At 44.7% G+C, this 24,218-nt stretch overlaps 1 protein-coding gene across 1 annotated transcript; it reads left to right on the forward strand.

Moving 5' to 3' along the window:
- Positions 1 to 5,133: 5,133 nt before the first annotated feature.
- LOC133710041 (probable potassium transporter 17) lies at positions 5,134 to 24,008 on the forward strand. The gene is given in 10 exon segments (XM_062136014.1): positions 5,134 to 5,307; positions 6,134 to 6,356; positions 6,466 to 6,708; positions 6,796 to 6,846; positions 7,170 to 7,261; positions 7,263 to 7,434; positions 7,663 to 7,715; positions 7,796 to 8,165; positions 8,252 to 9,311; positions 23,781 to 24,008. Coding segments are annotated over 9 exon segments (2,079 nt in total). The 5' UTR covers positions 5,134 to 5,286; the 3' UTR covers positions 9,106 to 9,311; positions 23,781 to 24,008.
- Positions 24,009 to 24,218: the final 210 nt, after the last annotated feature.

The following is a 24,218-nucleotide window of genomic DNA, read 5'->3' on the forward strand; positions in this document are numbered from 1 at the left end:
TGAAATAAGTAAGCATATAGGGATGGAATTTACGAAAATAACTACTAAAACAAAAAGAAAATGGAGGAGTAAAAGGGGAAGAGAAAGCAAATCTGATTATATTCTGAATTGGGTTGCCTCCCAAGCAGCGCTTGTATTTTACGTCTTGCAGCCAGACGGTACCTACATTAAATAAAGTTAGTAACTTAATATTAACAAAGAAATACAAAAAAAAAAAAAAATAATAAACAAGTAACTATGAATTACAAACTACAAGTATAATTAACAAGTATTTTGTACATAAGACACAAGTTAAGTACACAAGTGAGTATAAAACGTAAAAAGTATTTTTACAAGTATAAAGTGTGAAACAACAAAATAATTTACACGTAAAGAGTATGCACAAGTATTTCTTTTGTTATAAACATTATTGATATCAAATCTAATTCCAAGCGGTAAATCAAGTGGACGTGCGGCCCAAGTATAGTCGTCTAGACACAAAGTCCCTCCTACATCCGTTGGGCAACCTTACTGAAATGGCCAGGTAGGGGAGGACGAACACGAGAGGAAAAATCCATTTTGGCATGAGCTAAGCCCATTTATAAGCACTTCTGGATTCAAAAACCCGTCATGAACGTTGTCCCCTTCCTAGACACCATCTCACATAGGATATTCTTACTAGGATGTAAAAGGTCCTAAGTGTGTTAGACAGTTCAATGAATGTTAATAAAGGCCGCCCTCAACCTTAAGGGACCTGAACTAGGTACCAATAAGGGGTTTAGGCCAATATTAATAAACACGACTTCACCTATTCCTTCTTTAATTTACAACCTACAATTAAATTCGTATTCAACAATAAAAAAAAACAACCTAGTTAATTTAAACTAAGTATCAAACAGTTTATATACAACAATTATAAACAAAAACAAGTGATTTTTCAATTCCCCGGCAACGGCGCCAAAAATTGATACGCTCAAAGCAAGCGCATAATTTAACCCTGAAAAGATCGTTAGTAGTATAAGCAAATAGGGATCGTTCTATTCCGGGGATTGAGGGTACACCTGTCATTGTCAAACAATTAAACAATTAAAATTAAAACAAAGTATAATATTCACAAATGTATTCACAAAATATAAACATTTTACACGAAAAGGGGGGATTTTGTTTTTGGTTTTTTCGAAAATGAAACTAAGTTAACAAAAACAATTAAAATGCAAAAACATAAAAATACGAATGGAATGAAGGAACAAAGATCAAAACCGAAACTTATGATTAAAATTGATTCAAACCCTAATATTGTTCATCTAAGTCATGAGAAAGGAGTTGATCATGTGAAACATTCGAAAGCAAATGAATTCCCATTTTTTACTTTTCAATGCTAATTAACCTAAGCGAAAGCACCTAGATTAATCCTATCAAACATGCAATCAAACCCTAGAAAGCTAGTCAATCATGTCATGTTTAACGCATTACACATAGAGAAAGGCTATCAACTCAAGTGTACAACTTAGTATGGAAAAGTCCACCTAATTGCAATTCTCTTTAATTAAATTCGATCTTTGTACAAAACCTTTACTACTTTGATTCAAGTTTACACAAAACGAAAAGTCGATTTCATGTTCTTAAACCTAGCACCATTCATATCGAAACCTAAGTGTTTGCAACCACATAAGATTAAAATACAAAAGTTATCTATAACGCAAATTTAATTAAACAAACCCACATAAGCAACTCTCGAATCACAATATATGAATCTGAAAATTCTCAATTAATCATAAAAATTCCAGAAATAATACTTTGTTCAAACATATATGTCAACTAGTTCATAACCAACGAAATTCAAAGCAAAGGTTACAAAGGAGAATCGAATTACACCGTGGATGAAGATGAGATGGATGATTCACGTTGTGGATTCTTGAAACTCGAAAGCAAGCTTCAAGGATGGCTATGGATGGAAGTGCTCACGGCTTCTCTTCTTCTTCTTTGGCCTTGCTTGAACTCGTGGAGATGACTAAACTTGAAACTAGAGGATGGAAAGGAAAATGGAAAGGAAATGGAGAGACAAAGAAAATGGAATGGATGAAGGAATGTTTTTTTCTTCTTTGTTGTAGCCTCTATTTATAGGCTACCAAGCAAAACTATTTGGATTTAAACAAATGATGATATGTTAGGTTTGAGCATTTAAACATTAATGGAATTTATTAGGTTTGAGCATTTAAACACTAATGGAATTTGTTAGGTTTGAATATTTAAACACTAATGGAATTTGTTAGGTTTGAGTCACTTTCTACTCATTTTTCCTTCAATTAATTCTCCACCAAGACTTCAGATTTTGCCCGTGACTTCTTCATATGAAATGATCCATCATGAGTGTAGATCATTCTGTAAAATTTTCAGAATTTATCTCCATGTGTTTGGGCCGGAATTTCTGCTGGACTCCTTACAGGTCCAGTTTTCCAGTTTTGCTTCTGCAGAAAATTGGGCTGACTGTTTGAAGGCCTTCCACTTCTTTTTGGCTCTTGCACTCTTCATAAGAAATGTTTCTTAGGATGTCTAGAATGGATCTGGAAGGTTTCAGCTCATTTGAAGTTCATTTGGTCAGGTGGTCGCTTCTTCTTCCTTGCTTGGCTTGGTTTCTCCTAGCCGGAGTAGGAAAATGTGTAAAGTTGACCTTTTTAGTGCATTTCCATTTTTCTCCATCATTTTATGGACCTAACACTTATTTCATCATCATCTACTCCAATGTACCTAAAAATAAAAATTGAATTAAAAATCGATTCGTTAAGGAATTAACTAAGCAAAATGTGAGGAATTAACTATTAAAATATCACATTAAAATGCTTCTATCAGTCTCACGGATACTTCAGATATTGTCATATTTGTAAGAAGACATTACAAAAATTTTGATAAAAAATTAAATTGTTTCAAAGACATTTTAAACTCTAAGCTTTGTTTACATACTGAGTGAATTTTTGTTCAGTTGTATTTAACTAACATTGAATTTAAATTGAACGGTGGATGATAGAGAATAAAATAAGTAATTCCTTCTACTTTATTCTTCTCCACCATTTGATTTAAATCTAACGACCGCAAGAAAATACATCGGGTTGTGAGGAAAATTATTATACGGTCACAGACCATGATACACGTGGTGGTCCGGGTTGATGTTTTTTATCCATATACATTGTACTTATTTCTGATTGGTCTATATATTAATTTAATTTTTTATTCACTCCTGCAAGAACCCAACCAAATTCGAGTTATATTATTGGCCCGAACCACTATATGAAAAAATCACTTGGTAGTCTGAAACCATAAAATAATTACTCCGTCGTGCACATGACCGTTCAAAGCCTTGTAGCAAAGGCAAAGCAAACCACAGAGTTCCACCTCAATTGACAAGTGGAAGCAGGTTTTACGAGATTTTATAACAGACGTACATGCATGGAACCCACACTCCTCACTTTCTTATTAATTGAAATCTGCAATTGGAGAAAACTCAACAAGCTATTTGAGGGACCCATTCCATGGTCAGCAGCTCTAAACCCCAGGTCTAGCGTTCGATTCCCAGCTCCATCTCGTGGCCAGCATATTTGAGGAACCTTTGTTTGTTAACAGGAGGGTTCGTGCGTCTGCGGTGCAGTAATTAGTCTGGCAAAGCTGGGATACACTGCATGAGGGTGCGTGTGTGGTTCTATTGACGTCTTCCCCCTAAAAAAAAAAGCCATTCTTCTTCTTCTTTTTCTCTCTCGGCTCGGAGTCAGAGCCGTTAAACACTACTAAATACTAATGGATCGCCAACCTCAACTTGAACACTCGCCGGCGACCGAGTCTGACACGTTGGAGGTTGTTGTTGATTCCGACACCAATGCTTACACGCATCCACCACCGACACACCTCCCATGCCTCTATTCCTATTCACAATGCAGATAAGGTTTTACTCTTAAAATATTTCCAATCTGATTGGTCAGTATGTTTGGAGTCTTGGATAAGTTGCAACCAGAAAATAATAGAGAAAAATTCAGTCACCGTCTCCAAACTCTGCCAAGGCCAATTTGATACCCGAACTCTCAAAAGTATCAATGTGATACCCAAAGACCTATTTTGACATCAACGTGATACTTCCTTCCAAAATCTTAAACGGCTCCGTTTGTTTGCTGACGTGGCAAACACGTGGGTCCTATATAATATTTTTATCGAGGGCAGAATAGTCTTTTACTACTAACTAATTAAAAATAAATAAATAAAATAACAGAACGGAGCACAAAGCTCCATCTCTCTCTCTCTCTCTCTCTCTCCTCTCTCTTGGTTCTGGTTTTCGGGTTTCTGGGTTTTGATGGCTTTGGAGGCTATCAGTCTCTCGCTCTCTCTCCTTCTCTCAACCCCCGTCTCATCTCTCTCACCAATTTCATCCTTGATTTCTTCGCTATCCACCATGCCTTCATATCCATAGTAGCTATTGGTACTCCTCCACGACTAGTCGATTCGGACACCAACATCGACGACGACGATGCCACTGCAGCCGTCGATTCCGAAGACGACGAGGATCACCATCCCCAAAACGACGCCGTTGTTTCCCACTCACAGCTGCTTCCCAATGGCGAATTGTGAACCAGGGGCAGAGGGGAGTGTCGTCACTCAGATTAAACGACGATGTCGAGAGTGATAATGGTGGTAGCAGGGAAGAAGAAGAAGAAGAGATTGGAGGAAGTTCTGATTCGACGATCACGAGAGCGATCAGAGAAGATGAGAGTCGCCGGAATGTGCTGTTGACGCCGAAGAATGCAACGAGGGTTATGGGCGGCTGCTAGCGTCGGAGTCGCGGTGGCGAAAGTGGTCGAGCGGCCTTGATGGTGGCGGACAAATTGAAAGACGCGATTTTGAGGGGGGAGAAGGAAGAGGTGGAGGAGGAGGCCTCGCATGGTTTCGGGATCGAAGTCTGGAGGTGGTTCATCTGCTTCTGCTTGATGTGTTTGATTTGCAGGGATGAGAGGATTTGTGATTTTCGCCATTGTTGTTGAGGCAGTGGAGCTCGCTCTTCAGCTTCAACTCTTCACTCAAATCGAGCAATTGACAGTGTGTGGGAGAAGCCAAAGGTACCAAGTACCAACTGCCAAGTCTTTTTCTTGGTCTAATTGTGCTCAATTGCTCATTGTTGCTCCCAAACAATTTTTGGCTAAGCTGAGCTGAGCTTCTTATTTTCTTTAATTTTTAGTTATCCAATTTCCAATCCAACTATTGCTCCAAAGTCCAAACACCAAGTAAGATTGAGATTTTAAAATCCAATCTAATCCAAGTCAGTCATCGATGCCAATCCATTCCAGTCAGGTGTGCCAAACGTGGCCTTATTAATATATTTATATTGGTTTAGATTTCCCAGCTTTCTATCTCTGCATGCTCTTTTCTTTTATACATGAAATTGATATATATATATATATATATATATATATATATATATATATATATATACAGATTCTATCCAGAGTGGAGCTCCGCTTTGAAAATTAATGTGTGAAGTTCGAGTTTTGGGTCACTTTTCGGTCGCATATCCACATCTCGACCGTTCAGTTTTTAGGTACTAGTGTATAGATCGTCTCTGCAAATTTTCAGCTAAAATGATGATCGTTAAGGCATTGATAATTGCCTTAAAGCTAGTACGGTTCAGGTTGACAGATTCAGTCCGTCCATTGGTTTAAGCGAGTTAGATACCTTAACGATAATCAATTTGGCTGAAAATTTGCAGAGATAATCTATACACTAGTACCTTAAAATTGAACGGTCGAGATGTGGATATGCGACCGAAAAGTGGACCAAAACTCGAACTTCACACGTTAATTTCAAAGCGGAGCTCCGCTCTGGATTGAATCTGTATATATATATATATATATATATATATATATATATATATATGGATTGTTGTTTATAAATTTCAGCTCTGTTGATATGTATCCATATAACCAACTCAATATTTCAGGGTTAGGCAGGGTTTAGCCAAGTTGGGATCTGTTTTGTGTGTTCATTTTCTTTGTTTACTTTCGCTGCCAAGTTTAATTTTGTGGTTAAGTGATGTGGGGAATTATGTTTGTTCTTATGAATAACTGGTTAATTTGTATTCTTTCAAAAAAAAAAAAAAAAACTGGTTAATTTGATTCAGGGAAAAGGTAGAAGGGAGAATTTGCTACTTGCATACAAGACACTGGGAGTAGTGTTTGGAGGACTTGTTACATCCCCACTGTATGTGTACCCTTCCATGCCACTCAAGTCTCCGACCGAAGATGACTATTTGGGCATTTACAGCATTATGTTTTGGACTCTTACCCTCATTGGGGTTGTCAAATATGCTGGCATTGCTCTCAAAGCCGATGATCAAGGCGAAGGTACATATAGGCTTATATTGATTTCTTGGACATACATTGCTAATGCTATCCAATTCACTGATCTCTGAAAGTTTTAAGTTTTGAGTTGTGGGACACTGATTGCTTGCAGGTGGGACTTTTGCCTTGTATTCATTACTTTGCAGGAATATGAATATTGGAATCCTCTCTTCAAGACCTTCAAATCCAAACTCAAGTCTTTCACACTCTATCTATGATGAGGGCACTGAAAATCAGAGTAGGCTTGCAAAATTTTTCAAGAAAAGTATAGTTGCTAGAAGATTATTGCTTTTTATTGCCATGTTAGGCATGTGCATGGTTATTGGAGATGGCATTCTTACACCTGCAATATCTGGTACTTATTTCCCTATGCGTTCGTTGTTCTATTGCCTTGACAAAATAAATTGAATTCTTTTAACTTTTACAATCAATGTATTTCCAGTCTTGTCAGCAATAGATGGAGTAAGGGCACCTTTTCCATCTATCAAATCATGTAAGTATCCATTTCTGTCATTGGAAATGTGATACAATTAGGGAGTATAGGAATCCTTAGATGTCCAAGTTGTTTGGAAGTATTATTTTAATTCAACTTATAAGTATTGGGAAGAGAATCATATTATGTTATGCAGTAGATGTTGGTGACAACAATCTTAAACTAGATAGAAAGAACAAACAGATAAAAGAGATACTATGGAGGTGGAATGAAATGAAAAAGGGATGTTGCAAGGGGATAGCCTTAGTGGTTAAATGATATTGACTTCTTTAAGTTAATATTAATCTATCTATATGAATTTTCTTTTTGTTTATATGTTGCAGCTGTTGTGGAAGCGCTTTCTGCAGTAGTCCTTATCATTCTTTTTTTATTACAAAAGTTTGGTACATCTCGAGTGAGCTTCCTATTTTCCCCCATATATTATGGGTGCATGGACTTTGAGTACCCCGCTCGTAGGAATTTATAGCATCATAAGTCATTATCCAAGCATATTCAAGGCCATATCACCACACTATATCTTCCGTTTCTTTTGGAGAAACGGTAAGGAAGGCTGGTTGTTGCTTAGTGGAACTGTCCTTTGCATCACAGGTGAATATCATGTTAGCGTATTTTACATGATTATTTAGTGGAGAAAATAGAATTGATTATATGTGGATCATGTGCTTTTAGATATTAAGTGATCCTTAATCTCAACTACACAAACAAAACTGGACTAATTGAATGCAGAAAATGGTGAAAATGATCATGCAGATACTATTTCATGTACGTTGCAGTGTATAAAGTAATTATCTAATCCTTGTCACCTCTCTTATTTAGGGTCCGAGGCATTGTTTGCAGATCTTGGTCATTTCAACCGAAGCTCCATTCAGGTTTAGTTTCAACATTATTTCTGTCTTTTAAGGTTCCCTATATTTTTCCTTCTGTAATTCTGATGTGTTTTCCTTAACAGATAGCTTTCTTGTTTACCATTTATCCTTCTCTGGTTCTGACATATGCGGGGCAGACAGCATACCTGATCAAGAATCCAAATGATCATAATGATGGATTCTATAAGTTTATACCAACTACTATCTACTGGCCTATCTTTATCATATCTACATTAGCTGCAATAGTTGCAAGCCAGTCTCTGATATCAGCCACATTTTCGGTAATCAAGCAATCTGTAGTACTTGATTATTTCCCTCGAGTGAAGGTTGTGCACACATCCCCTAGCAAAGAAGGCGAGGTTTACTCCCCTGAAGTCAATTACATTCTCATGGTTCTCTGTGTTGCTGTCATACTTATATTTGGGGATGGAAAAGACATAGGAAATGCATTTGGTATGTTAAACTCGAAGCTGTCCATTATTTAGATTTCTCTTCAAGAGTCACTAATCTCTAATTATTGCAACAAAATCTTGTTTCAGGTGTTGTTGTCAGCTTAGTCATGCTCATCACCACAATATTACTAACACTGGTAATGGTCATAATATGGAGAACACCACCGGTGCTGGTGGCTCTCTACTTCTCTATCTTCTTTGTGATGGAAGGCGTTTATGTGAGTGCAGTGTTCACCAAGATCACTGAAGGTGGATGGATTCCTTTTGCCATATCTTTTATCCTTGCCTTCATTATGTTCGGTTGGTACTATGGAAGACAAAGGAAGATAGAGTACGAGTTGACTCACAAAATAACCCTAGACAAACTTGGACTGCTATTATCTAATCCCAGTGTTCAAAGGGTTCCTGGATTCTGCTTGTTTTACTCCAACATTCAAGACGGGCTTACTCCGATTCTCGGACACTATATTAAAAACATGAAATCCCTTTACCAGGTCACCATGTTCACTGCTCTTCGATACTTATTGGTTCCTAAGGTTGCTCCTCATGAGAGGATTGTTATCAGCAAACTTGGCCTGAAAGGGGTTTATGGGTGTGTTATTCAGTATGGCTATGCAGATCCCCTAAACCTCGAAGGAGAAGATTTTGTCAGCCAAGTTACAAATAGTTTGCTGGCACATATACAGGACAGCTCGGGCTGTCGGCCATCTGATCCTGCAGAGATCCAACAAGAGATGTCTAATTTGGAAGAAGCAATGAGTGCTGGAATAGTTCATATTCGAGGAAAGACGAGGTTTTATATTAGCAAGAGTTGTGGCTGGTTTGATAAAATTATGCTCGCATTTTATGAAGTTCTGCACAGTAACTGTAGGTCTGCTCTGCCTGCTCTTGGGGTGCCACTGCGTCAGCGTATCGAGGTTGGAATGCTCTATGAGGCTTGAAGAATGGTTTCATTCTGCTTCATATCACCCTGTCATGGTTCAATTGATACAGATGCAGATACATGAAAGAAGATGCAAGCATAATGAAGCATTAGTTTCACGATAGAGGACCGAATTAGAGAATATTCTATATAGCAATGGAAAATTTAAACAAACTTTGATAAAAACTTTGATAATCGATGAGCTCCATAGTCCCATAATTGCAGGTCTTGTTTGAGCCCAAAAGTAATTTTGGCAAGATCTTTTAGTGGATTTAGCAGAACGGGCCGATACCTGCGGCTCAAAAATAAGCCTACTCGGGTTTGGGTTTCAGCTTCACCCATTCCGTGATCCATGAGGAAAACGAAACCTTATTGGAGTCGGGTAGCGAGGATTGAATAGGAAACTTCAATCAATATCCCTTCTATGACAAGGAACAGTCGAAACCCTAGGTATATATACCAGGTTTCAAGGACAAAAGAAGGACCTCTCTCAAATCAATCAATCCCAGCGATTACAAAGCCTCCCTGGAGCAAACCTTCAACCTCGTTGAAACCCGGTGACCGCACGCCAGTCCTAGTCTCTCCAAGAGCCGACTGTCAGCATCACCAGATCAACCCGGCGACCGTACTATCAGTCCTAGTCTCCCCAGGAGCCGACTGCTAGCGCAACTGCCACTGTTACTACCAGCGAAGCAAGGGTAACCCCCTCGCAACCCAGCGAAACTAAAGTCACGCTTTAGCACGAGCCCGTGCTTTCTCCCAAACTTCCCAGTGATTGCTCTGCTTAGTCTACAATACTAAGTATCGATTTTGGTGACCTAAGAGATCACACCCAAAGTCCTTATCCGTAAGGAAAAAGTCATTTTCCGAAAGGCTAGAGAAGAACCCTGTGACGAGGTTGGTGCTCTCCTCGTCCACAGCGCTTGAAGAAGAAGTCAGGTCAAGGGACTACCCCAACGACTGCACCCCGCGGTGCTGGCACGCCTGCGCAATCACTCGCTCAAAAGAGACAGTTTGCAAGCCAACTGGTTTTGGTGCCAAACATTTTGGCACGCCCAGTGGGACCAACTAAGTGTCTCTTCGTGAACGTTAGCCATTGGGAAGTCAAGCGAAAACCCTTACAAAAAGGGCTACGCTAACTGCTCCAAGCATAAGACCTCCAGTTACAAACCGCATCCTCGCGCGGATTGTCGTGGTCTTTCTGAAGAACAAGTGACTCAAAGATTCTCTCTTCATCTCCAATTCTCCGATATGTCAACTGAACAGGGAGAGGATCACTCGACCGTTGCTAAAGGTCAAACTGTCACTACTAATCAGGCCAGTGAGCCTATCACCGCCACTGTCTCCAATACAGTGGGGAGTGAAGAAGAAGAGGCTTTCGTTGAGAAGCCTATTCTAGAGGGAGCGACTGTCGAGGTTGCATGTGCGATCATCTCGGAAAATATTGAAAACCATCGCAGGAAGATGGCTGCTGATCTGAAAAGGGAAAACGCGAAAACAGACAAGATCTTACGCGAAATAAACCAGCGTATTTCCCAACAAGCTGTGGAAACTGAGCAACTAATGTCACAAACTGAGGGTGCATTAAGGGCTCATGCTACAAGCATCGCAGATGCCCAGAGTCAGCAGCAGAAAAAAATCATTGACGCTCTTGCAAACCATACCAAGCAGACAGCGTTAGACATGGCAGGTCTTCGCAAAGATGGAGCGACTCTCGCAACCGAGGTAGCCATGCAAAGAGCTGAGTTGAACCAAGCCAAAGAAGTGTTGAATAAGACGTTAGGAGATCCTAACGCTATCCTTGGTTCCCTTGGCCAACCATCCGGTTCAGGCAAATATGTGCCGCCAAATCAGCGCGAGAAGGTTAGCAGCAATACCGTTGCGCCTGTTGCAACCGCCGCTGCCACGCAATTGAGAGGTAAGGAACAAGCCCTGGTCATTGGCGGCAGCAAGGAAAAGACCACGCTGTCAGGTGGGCAGACTGCTAGACAGAAGCAGCAGGCATCAAAGGGTGTTGAAACTTCGTCCGACTCCGCCGTGTTCGTTCAGTACGACAGCGATGGAGCAGAGAACGTATATCAAGAGCTGCCGGGAAGCTATTATGGGATTGACCAAGCTGGTAATCCGGTCAAAATAACAGCTTTGGCAAAAGAGATGCCTATGCCAGCCGTAACTCTTCAACAACCAGCTACAACCCGCGTTGTACAGATAAGAGGAGGGACAGCAGCTGCAAACCAAGCAACACCTGTGCAGGCTGTTCGCCATACAGTGGCGACACCTCCTCCTCCTCCTCCGGGTCCAGAATATGTGAGACGAGAAGAGGTAGAGGAGATGATCAGACTGGCTAACCCTAGGGCCCATATGGATGGGGTCTATGAGGGACCTTTCCCGCCGCATATAATGCTCGCGCCTTTCCCTAGAGGCTATAAAAATATCATATTTTCTACTTTTTCAGGGGAGGACACCGAGAATGCAATAACCCACTTGGCCAGGTTCAAGGTGCAATGCGGCCAGTACCAGAACGATGATATCCTCAAGTGCAGGATCTTTGGCACCTCTCTCTCTGGAGCTGCTTTTAGGTGGTTTTCCAAACTCCGACCAGGGACAGTGGCAGATTGGCCCGCAATGGAAAAGCTCTTCCGAGAAACTTTTGGAGCCATCGAGCCTGAGGTGGATTTGGCTTCTCTCACTCAGATGGCCCAGCAACCTACTGAGTCTGCAGTCGCATACCTTCAGCGCTTCCAGATTCAGAAGGCCAAACTAAACGTGATCCTGCCTGAGAAAGAGTTGATCAAGTTGGCGATCAAGGGACTGGAGCCTCGCCAGCGAAAGAAACAACATGGCAGCATGATCCAGTCAATGGGAGAGCTTATCACAGAAGTAGGCAGCTTTGAACATCTTCTTAGGGAAACTGATGCAAGAAAGAATGCGTCTAAAGGGACATATGTGCCAGGAAAGCATCGCACAGTTGCAGCCCTGCATTACCAGCCAGCCACCTATGATCCTTATTACCATCATCATGAAGAAGAGCTAGTGCAGGAAGAAGATGAAGAAGAGGATAATGATATCGCTGCTTATGAGCTGACAGGGAGGAAGAATCCAGCCTTGAAACAATTGAAAATCTCCAAGGAGCCTGTCAAGCTCAAGTCAATGGCCTTCACTAAACCTGAATTCGCGACATATACATATGATGCCAATAAGGCACATGAGATTCTAGATGAGATGATCACCGCGAAGATGGTGAAGACCAACTTTGGACCTTTTCCGCGACCAGAGCAGCTGAAAGGGAAGAAATACTGCAAATTTCACAACCTGTGGAATCATAATACAGCTGATTGTGTGAAGCTCAAAGACCAGATTCAGGTATGGCTTAATAATGGCAGTTTGCAGGTGGAAGCTCCAGTAATGGCCGCAGCGCTCGTTGACTTGAACCCTTTTCCTGACACCGGGATCAACATGGTCGATGTGAACTGGGCCAAGCAGCACCACAGGAAACCAACCCTGGATTTGAGCACAAAGGGGAAAGGAGTCCAAGCTGATGACGACAAGATCCCTACAAAGAGAAAGGCTGAACCAGCAGGCCAAGCTTCATCTGTGGTCATATGCTCGCGATGCAAGGAAGAATGTGGCATTCAAGTGTCACACGAAGAAGTCGAGCAGACATTTCGTTTTGGTTCTCTCCCGTCCATCAAGTGGGCTTCGCCATCGCGAAACTATCAACCTGCCAGCCTAAGAGAAAAGGAGAAAGTGGAACCACCGCCATCTCCAAAGGATTCCAATCTTTTCAAGAAGCTGAGAGCGGCCGCGGTGGATAGAAAACAAGAGGAGCAGACTAAGATCAAGCACCAAGACGCTCTGACTAAGCCCTATATTCCACCTGTTTCCACCGCCACCATCAAGGAAGTTAAGTGGTACACACGGGAGAAGGGAAAGGCAGTGGAGATAAGTCCTTCCAGGAAGAGGAAACTGCAGCGCAGGTTTGGAGAAGCCAAGTGCGCGCTAGAGGCTCTCGACCAGGGCCTGATCAAACCGTCGCAGTTGGTCAAATCACCTGAGCAATATCAGAAAGAGATGGAGGCGCTAGCTGCTAAACCATTAATAACTCCCCGTAGCTTCCAGAAGCAAGCGAGCTCGGTAACAGGGGCATCAAAGCCTAGTGTTTTTTGCAGGATCACCAACGAAAGGAGACCTCCCCCAGCTCGAAAGGTGAGCTCGCCAACTAGACGACCACCTGTCAGACGCAAACTGTTTCGTGAAGACCCGGAGGTCAAATCCTCAGTTTTTGAAAGACTGGGGGGCAAGGACAGGACTTCCGACACTTTACAGTGGAAACCCAAACAGGTCCAGAGTGTAGTAGTCATCCCTTCTTAGTTGAATGTAGTCAAGGAGCCAAAGTCAATTTCTCCTAAGCGGGTTACCGGAATGCAGGAACATGAGCAATGTGAGGTAAAAGGTCTCACTGAAGAATCGTTGGTGGACCGGCTGGCTAAGCAGTTCAACACTGACATCCCTGTCAACGCACTCAAGTTGGACCTAGATGAGGGCATGGATGAAACAGTTATAACTGATACGTCCTGCAACATGGTTTACGTACTACTCGCGAGGTATGCACTTCCCGTCGCCGCGCAGGATTGCGTGGAAGCTGAGGAAAGTAGCGCACAACCCTTGCAGATTACTTCAGCAGTTACGGCACCTGTAGAAGAGGCTGTCTTTCTTGAAACAGAAGATGCTAACAGCAGCGAATTCTTCATGAGCTTTACCAGGCCAACACCTGCTATGGTCCAACACATGCGACCTCTATACATAACAGCAGAAGTTGGCGGTACCAAAGTTAGCAAGATCATGGTTGACACCGGAGCTACCGTGAACGTCATCACTACCAGGACCATGCACTTGCTCGGGATCAAGAAAGAGAAGATCCAGTCTACATCCCTTACACTCAAGAACTTCGCGGGGACCGTGACAAAGACTTTAGGGTTACTTTTCTTGCGCATCAAGGTCGGCCCTGCAGAGGGGGTTTATGCTTTCTTTGTGACAGATTGTTATGCAGCTTATAGCGCTATTCTGGGCAGAGACTGGATCCACCGGAGCTATTGTGTTCCGTCAACTCTCCATCAGGAACTCGTTATGTGGAACAGGGAAACAGATAAGGCTGAGGTGATCAAAGCGGACCCTCGTCCATTCCCAGTGTCCGCGAATTACGTAGATGCCAGGTATTACTTGGAGCCTATTACTCCATTGCAGGTGAGTGGCATCGATAACAAAGGCCGCCCCACAGGGGTGACAGCCTCTGATTTGGCACAGTGGGGGCTCACGCTCGCAAAGGAGGGCCTAGAGAGGCCTGGCCACGCTGTGCCCAAACCCTTGAACGATTAATGGATTACGACCTTCCGGAGGAAGGGATAGAGGCCCTTCACTCGTTGTATGAACGATTATCATCATACTTAGTGGAAAGAGAGGCCTATGATCGAATCGCAACCTTAGAAACTGTCAATGAAGAATTCTCTGATCTTGATCACGCAGATGAGGTCGAAATTCAGCTCGCTCCGGCAGCGCTGGACGATACACCCCCTAAGGTCAGAGACCCTACTGAGAAGGTCAATCTCAGAACAACAGCTGAGCCTATGGAAGTGGCTATCAGCGCTTACTTAGAGCCTAGCGAAAAGCAGAGGCTTATTGAGCTATTACTGGAGTTCAAAGACTGCTTTGCAGAGAAATATGAAGATATGCCCGGCCTGTCACAGGATTTGGTTTGCCATCAGCTGCCAACACTCCCTGACAAGAGGCCTGTGAAGCAAGAACCGCGAAGAATGAATTCAGAAACGCAAGTTCTCGTCAAGGAGGAAGTCGAGAAAATGCATAAATCAGGCATTATCAGGGTGGCCAAGTACAATCAGTGGCTCTCCAATATAGTACCTGTTCGCAAGAAGAATGGTAAGATGAGGGTCTGCGTGGATTACAGAGACCTCAATCTCGCGACCCCTAAAGATATTTACCCCATGCCGGTGGCGGATATGTTGGTAGACGCCGTGGCAGGACATGAGTTGTTGTCCTTTATGGATGGCACCGCAGGGTATCATCAGATTCCAGTTGCCGAGGAGGATAGACATAAAACCGCTTTCAGGTGTCCTGGGTTCGCGGGCGTTTTCGAGTATGTGGTTATGCCTTTTGGGCTGAAGAATGCTGGGGCTACTTATCAGAGAGCCATGAACCTGATCTTCCACGATATCCTGGGAAAGATTTTGGAGGTTTACATAGATGATGTGGTGGTGAAGTCTAAGAAGAAAGGGGATCACATCACAGACCTCAGGAAAGTCTTCGAGCGCATGCGACAACACAAACTTAAGATGAATCCCGCCAAGTGCGTGTTTGGGGTTCAAGCAGGAGATTTCTTGGGATTCATTGTCCATCAAAGGGGAATTGAGGTCCCTGAAGATAAAGCAAACGCAGTCATCAACGCTTCCCCTCCACCAACGAAGAAGGAGCTACAACGCTTGCTGGGTAAAATTAACTTCCTGCGACGTTTTATCTCTAACTCTGCAGGTAAGATCCAGCCCTTTTCTCCACTGCTGAAGTTGCAAGGACAGAAAGAGTTTGTCTGGGAATTTCAACATCAAGAGGCTTTTAACAAGATTAAGGCCTATTTAGCAAGCCCACCAGTGCTTGTTCCTCCTCGCGCTGGATTCCCATTGAAGCTATACCTTTCAGCAGCTGAGGCTTCCATTGGTAGCCTACTTGCCCAAGATGATGAGGGAGGTGTCGAGCATGCCATCTTTTACCTCAGTCGGACACTTACGGATTGCGAGACAAGGTATACTCCTATGGAAAAGCTGTGTCTCACGCTGTACTTTTCCGCGTGCAAATTGCGACACTACATGTTATCCTTTACTACGCGCATCATCGCTTAAACTGACCTGGTCAAGTACATGTTGTTGCGACCTATCCTGAGAGGACGCATTGGCAAGTGGGTATTAGCTCTATCTGAATTCTCGCTACAATACGTTCCACAGAGTGCAGTGAAGGGACAGGCTATTGCAGACTTTCTGGCCCATCACTCTATGCTGGATATTCCCCCAGTGAAGGAGTTAGAGATAGCTACCGCTACCGCAATTCGACCAGATTTGGCGCGCATCCCAGAATATGCCATCTGGCATCAAGCTACAATCTCCTTGCAACCCTGGGTATTATTTTTTGATGGTTCCAGAACCGAAACATTAGCAGGGGCAGGGGTTGTACTGGAAAACCCAGCAGGTGATCGTTTCTCTTATTCTTTCCAATTGGAGTTCAAGTGCACAAATAATCAAGCCGAGTATGAATCCCTTATCATTGGATTAGAGGTGTTACTGGAATTGGGAGTGAGGGACGTTCAGGTACGCGGTGACTCTCTGCTCGTGATAAGTCAGCTCCAAGAGAAGTACAGGTGCGTAAGCTGTCTGCTCATTCCTTATTTGAATCGCGCCATCGAGCTTTTGGATCAATTCGATGACGCGGATTTGGAACACATACCTCGCGAGCGCAATTTTGCGGCCAATGAGATTGCGCAGCTGGCTACAGGCATCACATTGAAGTATGGGGTTCGCGAGCGCATTCTGAAAGTCGAACGTCGCACGTTGCCTTCGTGGCTTGCGCGGCTTGACCCGCTAGACGATCCGGTAGTCGCAGTCCTGGAGCCTATTGACGTCGATTGGCGAGTTCCATTGATCAGTTACCTCAAGCAACCAGACCCTACGACAGACAGGAAGATACGTTTTCTTGCCTTAAACTATTTCCTCAGGAGTGACGAGTTGCGACGACGTGGGGAAGATGGCATAGACTTCTGATGTGTCTATGGCCGCGAAGCAAAGCGCTTAATGCGAGAAACACATGCAGGAGTATGTGGCGCCCATCAAGCGGGTCCCAAGATGCGCTGGCTTATTCGCAGACATGGTTATTATTGGCCCAGCATTTTGAAGGACTGTATCACGTTCGCGAAAGGATGTCAAGAGTGCCAGGCACATGGTCCGGTGCAACACGTTCCCAACATTCCCATGCAGCCTATTATCAAGCCTTGTCCTGCACGAGGCTGGGCATTGGACTTGATTGGGATGATTCCCCTCATTCTTCCCTCCAACACAAGTTCATCATTGTGGCCACTGATTTCTTTACCAAATGGGTCGAAGCTGAGCCTTTGACAGAGGCTTCAGGTGTCACTATTAGACAATTTATTTTTCAGAACATCATTTGCCGGTTTGGCATCCCTGAAGTGCTTGTCTCAGACAGGGGGGCAGCGTTCATGGGCGGTGCGGTAGAGAAGCTCGTCAACTACTTGGGCATCCTGTTTGTCCACAGTACACCATATTATGCCCAGTCCAATGGTCAAGCAGAGGCCAGTAACAAGATTATTATCACCATTATCAAGAAGATGCTTGCTGAAAACCCTCGCTTGTGGCACACAACGTTGTATGAGACTCTTTGGGCTTATCGCACATCCAAGAGAAACCCTACTGCTACAACACCCTATGCACTAATGTTTGGGCATGACGCAGTCTTACCCCTAGAACTCAACGTTCAATCCTTGCGCGTCCAGGATCAGCATCACCTGATTGGCGAAGATTATGTTCAAGCAATGTGGCAAGAGCATGAGGACTTGAGCGAGCAGCGCCTAGCGGCTTTGGACACTTTAGTGATGGAGAAACAGCGTATCGCCCGCGCCTATGATAAGAGGACGCGTGGCCGCAGTTACAAGGAAGGCGACCTTGTTTGGAAAGCAGTTCTGCCTTTTGGCGAGAAATTGACTGGTCGCGGTAAATGGACTCCGCGATGGGAATGACCCTTTGTTGTTCACCGCATTCTGGAGCGCGGGGCTTTCCATCTCAAGGATTTGGACGGCGCCATCCACCGCAATCCCATTAACGGACGCTTCCTGAAGAAGTATTACCCTAGTGTTTGGGAATACGAGGATCCTCCAGATCCTCTTTCTTTCCAGACTGGGGGGCAACCATAGTCTTCCTCGGCTCCCATCATCCCTTTAGGCCTTTCCTGTGGCCTTTGTTTCATGGATTTGCTTCGCCTACGAATACTAGGGGGGCAACACTCTATACATTTATTTTACAGAATCCCTTGACAACATGTGTTGAGAATTATATGTAATGGCCTATACATGAGGCCTTATTTTGGTGAACAGTTTACATTTTCAAATTCATAGACAATATGTGTCGAGAATATATATATATATAATGGCCTATACATGAGGCCTTATTTTATAACAGTTTTTTGAAGAATATTCAGAAACTTTCATTCATAAAGTGGCTTTGCGGCCAGAAGCATTACAAATCAAGATGATTACATTTGCGGTTTACAAGGCCAAAAGTGGCTTAATAATCATAAGAGTTGTAGATCTGCTGAAAATTTCTGGATCTTGTGATCTTGTGGTAAAAAAGGGGGTGGTTGAGCTTTGGTCATGAATACTCTTCCTCTCTTCACCCACATGCTCCTTTGATGTGAGTCACAGCTGCTCTCATTTGTACTGGAGGCAGATGGAAGGAAATAATCCATCCTAAACCTTCTAGTGGATTACCCTCCGAGATGGAGATGGTTTGCAGGAGAGCGCGACTCACAACCACATCTACCTCCAGGGGAATGACAGAAGTCTGACAGTCTGTTCCCGGAGGTAGGCTGCGAAAGAAGAACAGTCGGCCTCGAGTGGCCTTCCTCCCTTCTTCCGCTTGCTCCAACGCGAGAAATCTGAGGAGAGGGATCCCTCAGAATCAGGTTCCGCCGCGTTAGGAGCGCCGCGTGTTCTTCGGCCTATTGGAAACCGAAGAATCCCAGCCGGATTCCCAGAGACCAAAGACATGCGGATGGACCTGAGATTAGGCCATAAGACCTACCCAGGCAGTGAGATTAAGCCATAAAACCTAAGGATTTGAGGTTGAGGCTGAGATCGTGAGGAGAAGATTTCAGAAACAAAAGGAAGAGAAGTAGGGTTTGTGAAACTATTACTGGCGAGGCCATATTTGCTTGAGTTTTTTCTCCTCGAAGTGCAGGTATTTATAGGACCAGTCTCAGTGGTCTTGATTGCGCGATGGGCAGTTGGAATATGTTCAGTGCCATCAATATGAGTATCGTTGGAATTGAATGCAAAGATCTCGGAAATGGAGATAATTGAAAGCGCGTGGGAAGCGGGACAGTTTCCAAGGAGGTAACCGCTTTGTTTCGAGATTATCTTTGCAAAACAGTTTCAAAGGCAATAAAAGCAAGTTAAATGCTAAATTGCTTGAAAAATAAGTTGAACAGATATTTGGGCCAAGCAATGTGGGCTAAATATTTAGATTATTAATAATTATATTGTTCGTACAAATATGGGCTTGGGATTAGAATATCAGAGGCCCAGAAGTCTTCGACCTGCATGGGTCAAGCGAAGAAAGAGCTTATCCAGGCGAAAACTAGCATCCGCGGCGGCTTGTGCGGCTTGTTGGGCAGCTACTCGAGCTTGAGCCAGTTCTTGGGACAACACCTCGAAGGCAGCAAGGGGTTGTTCTAATTGAGGCTCCGCATGGACGAGCCTAGCAGTGACATCAGTCAACCGGGCCTGAAGGGCCTGAATCTGGGACCTTAAATGGTTCCTCTTGATCGTCAGATCTCTGATGAGGTCAGCTTGGTCACCTAAGAAATCGCGCGCGTTGTCTGTTCGATGAGTAAGGGCCTGGTAGTGTGCTTCGGTCTGCCTGGCTTGAGCGCTCGCGACCGCCCTCTCATTGAGCCCTTGTGGGAGTTGCTGCAACAGCTGGTCAACCTCGCGAAATTGATCTTCAGAGACGGCGCCCTCGCGGAGAAGCACTCTCAGATATTCCAAAACTTTCGCGGGCGCCCCAGGAATTAAAATGTCAGGGCCCAAGAGGCGGCGAAGCCCTTCTCTGGCGTCGTCTACAACCCCATGTGGGGTCACTTCAAGCACGCGAGCTAACCGTTCTAAAGTGGACGGAGTAGTTTGCTCAGCAACAGGGGCCTCAAGAGGCTCCGCAACAGGTACTGCCTCTGGCATTGGCTCAGGCAGTACTCTTATCTCCTCGACTTCAATGACTTGGGGGGCATGAGGAGCAGGTTCTTCACCAACCACATTGGGAGCAGGTTCAGCAGGAGCCTCATCCGCTATTTCTCTGACTACCGCTTCTGCATTTGGACCCTGGAAAGAAACATCTTCAGAATAACCAAATCAAAGGTAAAGATAAAACTTCTGGTTAAAAGAAGTACCTCTTCAGCTGGTAGCTCGCGGGAATCTGCTGTTGATATTGGGGCAGGCTCACCGGAAGTTGGAACTGAGTCGGGTACTCCTGATTCTAGAAGGAGAAGTGGTTGCTCGGGGGGAATATGGAGAAGTGGCAGACTTTCTTCAGGCTCATGCGAACTGTCGTCTATGACTTGCGCCGAAACTACAACCAACTGCATGTTGCTTGCAGCATTGATTGCAGAGGGAGGATCATCAGTGTTTTCTTGGGCTGGCGTGCCAGATACACCCTCGCTGGCGGCAGAAGAGCCTTCTCCAACTTGCCTACGACGAACCTGAAGCAGAGAAAAGTTGTCATATATGGCAAAACAAAGTGTCAATACCCACTTTAGAGAGGAATATTTCCGATCGATCAGCGACTGGTTCATCTGTTGCCCAAGGACCAGTCCGGAATTCAGCGCGACTGCGTTTGCGTGCCAAAGCAGCAGCGATCTGGCAAACAAACCAAATTAGAATTTGAGAAGGCTGCCAAATTATGCGTGTTGAGAAGAAAGTCCTTACAGTTTGAGGATCATCATCATCAGAGGAGGAGTCCTCTACTTCAAGCTTGCTCAGCTTTGCTTTCTGTTTAGCGGCCGGGCCAGTGGCTGAAGGAACACCTGCGGCGCGATGGCTTGAAGGCGGTGCGCGCCCCTGTTATGAACTTTGAGTTAAGAGTTTGAAGTTGAAAATGATCAAGGAAACAACGAATATGAACTTACCTCTGGAGGAGGCTCGCGAATTGCAATTCCAACCTGAACCAAGCGTGGGGCTCGCGTGGGTCGCGGAGCCGGTTCAGGTGGTGGAGGTCTTTCTTCATTTTCATGGAAGTGAGCGAGTTAACATCGTAAGGATATCTCAGTTCTTCGAAGATGGCCGCGAAGAGTTCGTCGTCTCTTTGCCTCCAGCAGTTAACAGAGACTTCCCTCCACCATTGATCATAATCTTCAGCGGTCCCGTCTATGGGGACGATATCAGCCGCCCAGTCAGGGAGATCGACCAGCGCGAGCATGCTTTGTTCGGGCGGAGGTCCAGTTAAGGGGCCAATCCGGCGCCAAGAAGTGTTGTAGTTCCAAGCATCATAGAGGGGAAATTGCACCAATTGGACGAGGCCAAACTGGCGAGCAAAGTAATTGGGAGCATAAAGCTTATAGGTGAGTTTATCAACAGCGAGCCTAATATCTGAGCAGGAGATAGCGCGGCGAAAAGCCAAGCGCGCGCGATCGCTATAACCAGGTGCTCCGGGAAGGAACCCATTTTCAAGAGGAGCGGGGAATCTCCTACTAAGTATTAAATCGCAGTACGACATTTCATGCAGGAGATACAAGTATGAGAAGCACTCAGAATATGGTGGAGATATGTACCTCGCTTCACGACAAAACCATTGACCAAGAAGGGCATCAGATGGTGGTAATAGAGGAATGTCGTCGCGGCGGAAGAATGGAAAGTAGGTTTGGATCCAGAAGTCAAGAATCCAAAAGGGGCCAGAAATGCTAGTCTCGAAGGGATGCATTGTGGCCTGGTATAAAGTGCGATAGAGGGCACCCAGCGCTGGTTGTCCTAGCCCCACGCGGCGGCCGTTGTAGAGGGTCGTTGCTAGAAGAGTCCAAGCGCCAGTGGGCTTACAAGCAGAAGTACATAAAATGAACTTGCAGAGCCAGTACTCAAGGAAAGCAATACCACCAGTCGCATTGCGCTCTTTGCGATAGTGGGTTACCCACCGCGGATAGGAGCCGCTGTGAGCACTGCGACCGGTTTGGGCCATGGTGGCGGTGAAGGTGTCAGAATCGAATTGACCATGCAGGTAGGGCTCGCCATCGATGGGTAACCCAGTAATGGTAAGGATGTCCAACAATGTTATACTCATTTGGCCAAATCGAAAATCAAAGGTGTTGGTGGCAGTATGCCAAAAACAAAGAAAGGCAGCAAGTGGTGAGCGATTCCCACCGCGAGGAAGGCGAAAGTATAGATCGATGGTGTGGGTAATACATGCCCTATCCCAGCGAGCCAAATCTCGTGCTCTTACTCCACGGTACCAGGAACGCTCCTCTGGATTGATGTGGGACGGCCAATGCCCTATTTTTGCTCGATGATTGTGCGCACTCCAACTGCTGAAATCTGCAGGGGTCCTCCGGAGGACTTGGGCGGGTCGACGAATGGGCAGACTATAGAGGACGACGGCGTCGTCAGGAATGGAGTCTCGCGGTGTCGGACCCAGCCCGGCGTGATGGTTTGAAAGCCTGAGAAGCAAAGGTCTCTGAACGGAAGTATGAGCGCGACAGCGGGCACCGATGTTGACTCCCCAGGTGCGAGCGATGCCATCAGTGAGTTCTTCTTCCTGATCGATGATCACCTTCTTTGGTGGAGCCATTTCTGGGTTTCTACAAAGTGGTTTTGGAGCAGGAGTCTTTCTGGGTTTAAGAGACTGGAAGGGTTTCTGATGTGACAGGCCTAGAGTGGCTGCGGTATTTAAATAAAAGATTTTGTGAGGGAAACGATGCGACGAAAAGACGTTTTGCCAAGCGAATAGACGCAACCCTCATTAATTGCATCGTTTTGATCATCAGACGTGTCGTTTTAGTCCCCTTCAATCAGTTACAAATATGGGCCTGATATCGGGGCCTGGGGGGCAATGTTTGAGCCCAAAAGTAATTTTGGCAAGATCCTTTAGTGGATTTAGCAGAACGGGCCGATACCTGCGGCCCAAAAATAAGCCTACTCGGGTTTGGGTTTCATCTTCACCCATTCCGTGATCCATGAGGAAAACGAAACCTTATTGGAGTCAGGTAGCGAGGATTGAATAGGAAACTTCAATCAATATCCCTTCTATGACAAGGAACAGTCGAAACCCTAGGTATATATACCAGGTTTCAAGGACAAAAGAAGGACCTCTCTCAAATCAATCAATCCCAGCGATTACAAAGCCTCCCCGGAGCAAACCTTCAACCTCGTTGAAACCCGGTGACCGCACGCCAGTCCTAGTCTCTCCAAGAGCCGACTGTCAGCATCACCAGATCAACCCGGCGACCGTACTATCAGTCCTAGTCTCCCCAAGAGCCGACTGCTAGCGCAACTGCCACCGTTACTACCAGCGAAGCAAGGGTAACGCCCTCGCAACCCAGCGAAGCTAAAGTCACGCTTTAGCACGAGCCCGTGCTTTCTCCCAAACTTCCCAGTGATTGCTCTGCTTAGTCTACAATACTAAGTATCGATTTTGGTGACTGAAGAGATCACACCCAAAGTCCTTATCCGTAAGGCAAAAGTCCTTTTCCGAAAGGCTAGAGAAGAACCCTGTGACGAGGTTGGTGCTCTCCTCGTCCACAGCACTTGAAGAAGAAGTCAGGTCAAGGGACTACCCCAACGACTGCACCCCGCGGTGCTGGCACGCCTGCGCAATCACTCGCTCAAAAGAGACAGTTTGCAAGCCAACTGGTTTTGGTGCCAAACAGGTCTAGATTGTTGGAAACAAAAACACCTAAAAAACACACTTTTTTTTAGGTGTTTTTGTTTTACAAGCTTCGAATTAACAATGGATCACTACTTCCATACTTTAATCGGATTTTGGAGGCACAACGAAATTGGATGAAATCGAAAGAATCAATTGTACTTATTTATAGAGCTTTCCATACATATAGGAGTGATTACTCTGTTGGCTTTTAAGTTTTAGGGTGTGAAATGAGCGTGGCGAAAAGATGTATAACATCCCACATGGGGAAAATGAGACATTTGCCAATTGGTTTTGGGTGTAAACCCCAGATTATTTTATCATGGTATCAGAGCGGGTTACCCACATGTGCATGCCTCACGGCCACACGGGCTCCACGTCACCCAAAGTTGTCTACGTGTATGGCTTGAAAATTCACCACACGTGCGGGGGCGTGTTGAGA

The sequence above is a fragment of the Rosa rugosa genome, chromosome 5, assembly GCF_958449725.1.
Source record: "Rosa rugosa chromosome 5, drRosRugo1.1, whole genome shotgun sequence".
NCBI classification, from domain to species: Eukaryota; Viridiplantae; Streptophyta; class Magnoliopsida; order Rosales; family Rosaceae; genus Rosa; species Rosa rugosa.